The sequence below is a fragment of the Pseudophryne corroboree genome, chromosome 1 (assembly GCF_028390025.1).
Source record: "Pseudophryne corroboree isolate aPseCor3 chromosome 1, aPseCor3.hap2, whole genome shotgun sequence".
NCBI lineage: Eukaryota > Metazoa > Chordata > Amphibia > Anura > Myobatrachidae > Pseudophryne > Pseudophryne corroboree.
In genome coordinates this window covers 1,210,334,699-1,210,343,006 of record NC_086444.1, presented here as the reverse complement: position 1 = coordinate 1,210,343,006, position 8,308 = coordinate 1,210,334,699, and the positions used below count along the sequence as shown (strand labels likewise).

At 44.4% G+C, this 8,308-nt stretch overlaps 1 protein-coding gene across 1 annotated transcript; it reads left to right on the top strand.

The window, feature by feature from the left end:
* Nucleotides 1–216: 216 nt before the first annotated feature.
* On the top strand, nucleotides 217–5,059 carry LOC135051534 (mucin-2-like). Its single transcript, XM_063957400.1, has 6 exons — nucleotides 217–426; nucleotides 3,078–3,224; nucleotides 3,309–3,455; nucleotides 3,866–4,045; nucleotides 4,129–4,271; nucleotides 4,666–5,059. The coding sequence occupies exons 1-6, from the start codon at nucleotides 217–219 to the stop codon at nucleotides 5,057–5,059; spliced, it is 1,221 nt and encodes a 406-aa protein (XP_063813470.1).
* Nucleotides 5,060–8,308: the final 3,249 nt, after the last annotated feature.

Below are 8,308 nucleotides of genomic sequence, written 5' to 3'. Positions count from 1 at the left end.
CTACTCCGGTGTTTAGAATCCAGTCCTGTCTAGAATTCAGTGTGCAGAATCCTGTCCGGTGTTTAGAATCCAGTCCTGTCTAGAATTCGGTGTGCTGAACCCAGTCCAGTGTCTAGAATCTTGTCTAAGAACCTTGTCTAGAATCTTGTCTTAGCATCGTGTCTAGAATCGTGTCTAGTCTTGTCTTGTCTAGTTTGAAATCCCCCTATGCCTACTATGCAAGCCCTGCAAGCATCTCTCTCAGCCCTGAACTCTGCTTTCAGTTCTTTGAAACCTGAGCTGCTGGAAGTTTTGCAGCAATCCTTAAAGCAACTGCAAAACCTTCTGACCAAAATGTTGCTTATTTTGCCAGAAGTTGTTGAGAGTTTATCCTCTAAAGAGACTCTTGTTCTACGCAACATCTCTTTTGTTCTGAGCACCAGGAACGTAACACTAGACGCCGCCTATGGGGGAGTGTATTTTAGCATAGCAGGGCTGCGATCGCTTGTGCAGCCCTGCTATGCTAAAAAAGTTTTGTGCAAAACAAGACCAGCCCTGCAGTTACGTACCCTGTGCGATGGATCCAGCGATAAAGGTCCCGGAATTGACGTCAGACAACCGCCCTCTAAACGCCTGGACACGTCTGCGTTCGGATCTCCAAGGCCGGAAAACGGTGAGTATCCGCCCCGGAACGCCTCTCCGCTGTCAATCTTCTTGCGATCGCGCTAGTAATAACTTTCTGCTTTCTTCTGGTCGTTGCCCGGCGATGGCTGTCGCTGGGCAACGACGCGTGTGCGCATTGCGGGCACCGTGCATTTCTGACCCGTTCGCACCACAGAGATGAACCGCAGCGTGCGAACAGGTAGGAATGACCCCCAATATTCAAAAATCAGAAAACTCCCTTTACCAATCACCCTCAAGCTTCAAATTAAGAGCAACCCCCCCCCCCCCGAAAAAAAACAACCCTCAATTCTGTTTTTTTTTATTATTATTATTATTATTATTATTTAGAGCAGTTTGCAGTGACTTTGATCTGGTTTTGCGTCAGTTTTGGATACACGGGCTAAACATGGCCTTTTACTATTACATGTAATCTCAGCGCCGGGGTTACTCTCTCTGCCCCACTTTCTGCCACGATGTTCTTATATTTTCCCAGCCAAATATAGCAGAAGTGGAATTTCTTTGCCACTAGGTGAATGTCTCATTTCCATTTACGCATCAGATTGAATGTTTCTTGCATGGCTTAAGTTGAAGTGGTGTTTACTAGTGTAGAAATGATGACTATTTCAACTGAATCCTTGCTGAATAATTGCATTCAACTTATCCTGCCATTTCTTCTTCTTCTGACACGGGACATGAACTATTTCCTCTTCAGAGAGAAGGAAATATATATTTTTTGCAGAATTACTGCCAGAATTTGTATCCGTCAGCATAGGCTTTCTCACTGAGCCTCTGAGGTAGGGGAAGAGCACAGATGCCAATTTCCTATGTAACCGTCTGGAGATAAATGGAAGGTAAGATTTTCTTCTTTATCATTCTTTTATCTAATAGCATAATAATTAAATAGGAATTATGGGAATACTATCAGTTAATAATGCTCAATCACAATATAACAATGATAGGAGATTGGTTAATAGCGTATACGACTTGATCAATTAGTGTTTACATTCATATGAAACATCAGCAGAGATGTTAGAGGATTAGCGGCAGGTTTCTGGAGTAGTTGCATGTCAGGCGCAGAATGAGAAGGGACTGTCTTAGCATGCTGTATGACTGTTCAACCCAGAACTGAAGTGGCTTGTCTACATTTACTACACCGATATATATTAGGTTCAAACCTCCTCACCAAAGGTTCTGTCAGTTTTTAAGCCCTCCTCATTCACTTGCTCTGTCTGCTGTTCAGACCTCCTCAGCAGAAGTTCTATCTATCGTTCAATCATCTTAACCAGAGGTTTCTTTCAGCCGGTCAGCACTTCTCACCAGAGGTTCTATCTTCTGTGCAACCCTACTATTATGATCCGGAGTGGATACCTGGACAAAGTGACGCAGAAGTCTGGGTATGTGTTATGAGGACAACACTGTACGAGGGCTACCAGGCGGCACCAAGTGGCGCTGATAAGATTACACTCGCCCAGCAGTCCTTCAGCCTCCTACAATGCTAGGCTTCACCTTTAGCAACCGCCTTTCCATGGTGAATTAGGTCCACCCATACTCAGATGCCCCCGGGACTTACGGATGCACAAGGCGACTTTTGGAGGCTGGGCGAGAGTAAGGTATAGTGCAGAGAGATGCTCACAGGATGCAACCTAGATAAACTGCCCAATACAAAAACTGATATTAGTGACAGAATGTATGTGAGTGCAACAATGCACAGGATGGTGTTAAAACTAAACACTAACTATGTAAATGCAACAATGCACAGGGTGGAATAAACAACTGAGTATAAACCGTATGAGAATGCAACAATGCACAAGATGGCAAAAAAATGAAAGAGCATAAGATAAGAATCTGTGTGAATGGTCCACACAAAACCTGATTTCAAGGTGGACTGGATCTGATCAGGAGCACAACCAAATCTAGGTAACCGACTTCAGGAATACAAAGAGCTGACAGGTTCTCACATGTAGTAGGCACTATAACCATTGATTTGGGAGTGAACTGGAAGAGACTATAAACTAGCTTGACCCAATCAGATAACTAATTAAACATAAGTCAGTGCAGCTGCCCTACTGCACGTAGCCTAAACACTGAGCAATGGGGAACGCCGTCTGCCTCCAGCGTCCCCATTGCTAGGAGTCTGGCGGCTCCCAGCACCTGCCGTCAGTCTGTTGCTAGGCGCCGGGCGGGGACCAGGAGGCATTGCGCCTTGCGTCAGCCTGTTGGTAGGCACCGGGCGGAGACCAGCAGGAGTCGCGGTGTCCCGGCTACCAAACACCAGCCAGGATGCGCGTCCCTTGCTGCTGCTGTTGACACCTACTCATTATTGGTTTCCTGTTCAGCTGTCCTCACCAGGGGTTCTGACTGTTGTTAAAGCCTCCTCACCATAGGCTCTATCTGCTGTTTAGCCCTCCTCACCTGAAGTTCTTTCTGTTGTGCAGCCCACCCCATCAGAGGTTCTGTCAGCTGGTCAGCCCTCCTCACCAAAGGTTCTGTCTAGCATTCAGCACTTCTCACCAGAGTTTCAATCTACTGTGCAGCCCTATTCACCATTGGTTCTATCTCCTTTTCAGCTGTCCTCACCAGAGGTACTGTCTTTTGTTCAACCCTCCTCGCCATAGGCTCTATCTGCTGTTTAGCCCTCCTCACCTGAAGTTCTTTCTGTTGTGCAGCCCACCCCATCAGACGTTCTGTCAGCTGGTCAGCCCTCCTCACCAAAGGTTCTGTCTAGCATTCAGCACTTCTCACCAAAGTTTCAATCTTCTGTGCAGCCCTATTCACCATTGGTTCTATCTCCTTTTCAGCTGTCCTCACCAGAGGTACTGTCTTTTGTTCAACCCTCCTCGCCATAGGCTCTATCTGCTGTTTAGCCCTCCTCACCTGAAGTTCTTTCTGTTGTGCAGCCCACCCCATCAGACGTTCTGTCAGCTGGTCAGCCCTCCTCACCAAAGGTTCTGTCTGGCATTCAGCACTTCTCACCAGAGATTCAATCTTCTGTCCCTATTCACCATTGGTTCTATCTCCTTTTCAGCTGACCTCACCAGAGGTACTGTCTGTTCTTCAACCCTCCTCACCATAGGCTCTATCTACTGTTTAGCTTTCCTCACCTTAAGTTCTCTCTGCTATGCAGCCCTACTCACCATTGGTTCTATCTCCTTTTCGGCTGTCCTCACCTGAGGTACTGTCTGTTGTTCAACCCTCCTCACCATAGGCTCTATCTGCTGTTTAGCCCTCCTCACCAGAAGTTCTTCCTGTTGTGCATCCCACCCCATCAGACGTTCTGTCAGCTGGTCAGCCCTCCTCACCAAAGGTTCTGTCTAGCATTCAGCACTTCTCACCAGAGTTTCAATCTACTGTGCAGCCCTATTCACCATTGGTTCTATCTCCTTTTCAGCTGTCCTCACCAGAGGTACTGTCTTTTGTCAACCCTCCTCGCCATAGGCTCTATCTGCTGTTTAGCCCTCCTCACCTGAAGTTCTTTCTGTTGTGCAGCCCACCCCATCAGACGTTCTGTCAGCTGGTCAGCCCTCCTCACCAAAGGTTCTGTCTAGCATTCAGCACTTCTCACCAGAGTTTCAATCTTCTGTCCCTATTCACCATTGGTTCTATCTCCTTTTCAGCTGTCCTCACCAGAGGTACTGTCTGTTGTTCAACCCTCCTCACCATAGGCTCTATCTGCTGTTTAGCTTTCCTCACCTGAAGTTCTCTCTGCTATGCAGCCCTACTCACCATTGGTTCTATCTCCTTTTCGGCTGTCCTCACCTGAGGTACTGTCTGTTGTTCAACCCTCCTCACCATAGGCTCTATCTGCTGTTTAGCCCTCCTCACCAGAAGTTCTCCCTGTTGTGCATCCCACCCCATCAGAGGTTCTGTCTGCTATTTAGCCCTTCACACCAAAGGTTATGTCTATTGTTCAGTCCTCCTTACCAGAGGTTCTGTCTGTTGTGCAGCCATCTCCACCAGAGGTTCTGTCTACTGTGCAACCCTCCTCACCTGAGGTTCTGTTTGTTATGCAACCTTCCTCATCAGAGATTTTGTCTGCTTTGAAACCCACCTCACAAGAGGTTCTCTTTATTTTTCACCCTCCTCACCTGAGGTTCTGTCTGTTGTGCAACCCTCTTCACCAGAGGTTATGTCTGTTGTGGAGCCCTCCTCACCAGAGGTTATGTCTGCTTTGCAACCCACCTCACCAGAGGTTCTTTCTATTGTTCACTCCTCCTCACCTAAGGCTCTGTCTGTTGTGCAACCCTCTTCACCAGAGGTTATGTCTGCTTTGCAACCCACCTCACCAGAGGTTCTTTCTGTTGTTCACTCCTCCTCACCTGAGGTTCTGTCTGTTGTGCAACCCTCTTCACCAGAGAATCTATGTACTGTGCAACCCTCCTCACAAGAGGTTCTGTCTGCTGTTCACCACTCCTCATAAGAGCTTATATCTATTGTTTAGCCCTCCTCACCTGAGGTTCTGTCTGTAGTGCAAACCTCCTAATTAGAGAGATGATCTGCTGTGCAGCCCTCCTCACCAGAGGTTCCATTTGCAGTGAATCCCTCCTCATCAGAGGATCTATCTACTGTGCAACACTCCTCACCAAAGTTTATATCTGCTCTGAGTAACCCTCATCACCAGAGGTTCTATCTACTGTGCAACCTTCCTCACCAGAGGTTCTATCTACTGTGCAACCTTCCTCACCAGAGGTTCTACCTACTGTGCAACCTTCCTCACCAGAGGTTCAACCTACTGTGCAGCCCTCCTCACCAGAGGTTCCATTTGCAGTGAATCCATCCTCATCAGAGGATCTATCTATTGTAGAACACTCCTCACCAAAGTTTATATCTGCTCGGAGCAACCCTCCTCACCAGAGGTTCTATCTACTGTGCAACCTTCCTCACCAGAGGTTCTACCTACTGTGCAACCTTCCTGACCAGAGGTTTGCTCTATTGTACAGCCCTCCTCATGAGAGCTTCTGTCTGCTGTTCAGCCCTCCTCAACTTACACAGTCTGATATTCTTCCTAAACATGAAATACTGTTCCAAATATAATTTAAATCAATCATTTGTTTTCTGTGGAATTAAGAGGAGCCGGGCAGTATCCCTCCGTACTCGTCCTAAAAGTTCCACTCTTAAACTTTCTCATTTCCAAGAACATAAAACAATTCTCTCCGACTCCTAGCCCTTAACATTTCAGAGCTTTGTGTTATCTTCTCTTTCAAAAGAAGGATTTGAATTATTTAAGAAATGGATTCATTAAAAAAAATTAATTACAAATACACAGTTGGGATCAGTACGATATATTTGCTGAATAAAAGATGAAAGTAATGGTATCAAAACTAGAATTGTCCATTAGAATATTACGTCTTTATTTCTATCTGAAAATTACATTTCCTAATTATTGTCAGCCCCAAAGGAACTTATTATCTGGCTGACATGTTCCTCCATATTATTTATCAATTTTTGATATTTAATTAGAGATAGCAATTAAGCTATGCTTTATTACACATGTTAGACTACTATCCATTAACGACCATACATTTTTCTCACTTTTATGGCTATAATCATCACAATGATCTTTACAGATTATAATGTGCCAGATGGAAATAACATTTTTTTATTTTCCTATTTTCTAATGCAAAAAAAAGTTAATTTTATTAAACATTCCCCTGTGACATCAACATCTTGTACTAACATAAAATATATTAATAGGACCAAATAAACATAAATAGACAGAGACATATACAGTATTGGTGTTTAAAAATAGATCAATATAGTATATTATATATAATATATCAAAACTCCCTCTCCCTGTCATAAGTGTCTCAGGATAACAATGCTGATACCTGTATAATTGTTTATGGTCGTGCCCTATGGTTCAAGCCTTCTGTCTTTGGGTTAAAAATTTTGCTCTGGATAACTTAGTTAAGGGCCCACCGGGGAATGCAGTGGTAGGGGCCCATGTTTAGGCATGTGGCCAGTCCCCAGAGGGGTTGTTGCCAGCCACCACAGATGTTTGGCTAACCATTAGAGAGTACACAGACTGGGCCCCTTGATAAATATATATAGCAAATACTGCTAGTGCACGCATGAAAATGTACCAGATTAGTAACAGCAATGCACTGTAGAAAATACACCTTAGTCCTGTACAGTATAGGATAACATATACATAGTGTATAATTCAAGTACACAGTCTGGAACATGTTTCCTAGAGGAGGAGGGGCCCCAGGCAGTGGGGCCCACCGGTGGTTTCCCCCCTTACCCCTGTGGGCCAGTCCAACCCTGGAGCTGGGGATGCCCTCTTTTCTCTTTTAAAGGAATAATGGTTCTACTTATTCAGGATGGATTGGCTGGAGGCTTCTTTGGTCAAGGAGTCCAGAGCTGCTAGGATCTTTGAAGTTTGGGAGAGCAACATACAGTATCTACGCTTGCTACACAAACATTGCTTACTAAATGTTTTTCTTCCTCCTCATGGTACTTAACAAGACTAGTAGATAATGGCACTTCCCCCCCTATAACTTTTAGGGATATCCTTCTAGTTCACACAGCAACCTCTTACAGATGACTTTTTTGGTTACAATTTTTTTATTTCTATTTATTTCATCTTGTTGTCTCTGTTCTTACCAGTTACTTTATGTTTGATAAGACTGGAACCTTAATTATGGCTACTATCTGTATTTTTTTGTACTCCTGTTACTGTAATTGTACAGCTTTTGTCTTATAGCATTGTGTACTTGGATATACTTCAATAATAAAATATGTTGTTTTTTTAAATAGATCTAAAATCTAAGGAAAGATGAAGGGAGCATGGTGGCGAATAGAGAACGGCTGACAAGCTAACTAACCATAAATTACCAAAAACAGTCAGTGGTGAACCACCCTCCCTTACCATACATACAACTTATGGTGGACCCACCAAACTAAAGGAGGGAGGAGGGAGCACCTATTTAATATGACTAAATGAAAAGTAATACAACTGTTCATACTGACAAAACCCAGACACAAAACAAACACTGTAAAACCAACAAAAATGCTATAAAAAAAAAACTTGGGTGGGTGGGTAAATTAGGAAAGCATCAGGACAAAGAGGCAGAGCAGGAAGTTAAACTCAAAGATATTCCGACTTGATAAACACCCCTAACCAAACTACCAATCACTGGCAATCAAACAAAACAGTGACACCACACTGGAGTAAATAAAAAACAACAAACTTTGCCCTTGTCTTAAGGCCCATACACACTTGACGATGCACACATCGTTAACGACCGTCGTTAACGACTTCCCTTGAACTTCCCTTGAACAGCTGAGCAAACGACATGAGCATACAAACTACCAACGACCAAAGACGAAAGACCAAAGACGAAAGACCATTCATCGTTGAAGCATCCAAGCTGAACAGTTTATTAAAATAATGAGCTGGGAACAGGGCTGGTGAACAGTGGCTTGGTCGTTGGTCGTTGGTCTTTCACACCATACACATTCAACGATGTCTCTGGTCAGTAACGACCATAGTGGAAATTGAGCATACATGCTCCACAGATAAGCGAGTGTCGTTAACGTCCCGCGGGGCCGCGCATCGGTGGTCGTCGGATGCATACACACTTGACGATATAATGAGCGACGTCGTTGATGAGGGCTGAAATGAACGACGTCGTTCATTTTATCGTCAAGTGTGTATGAGCCTTAA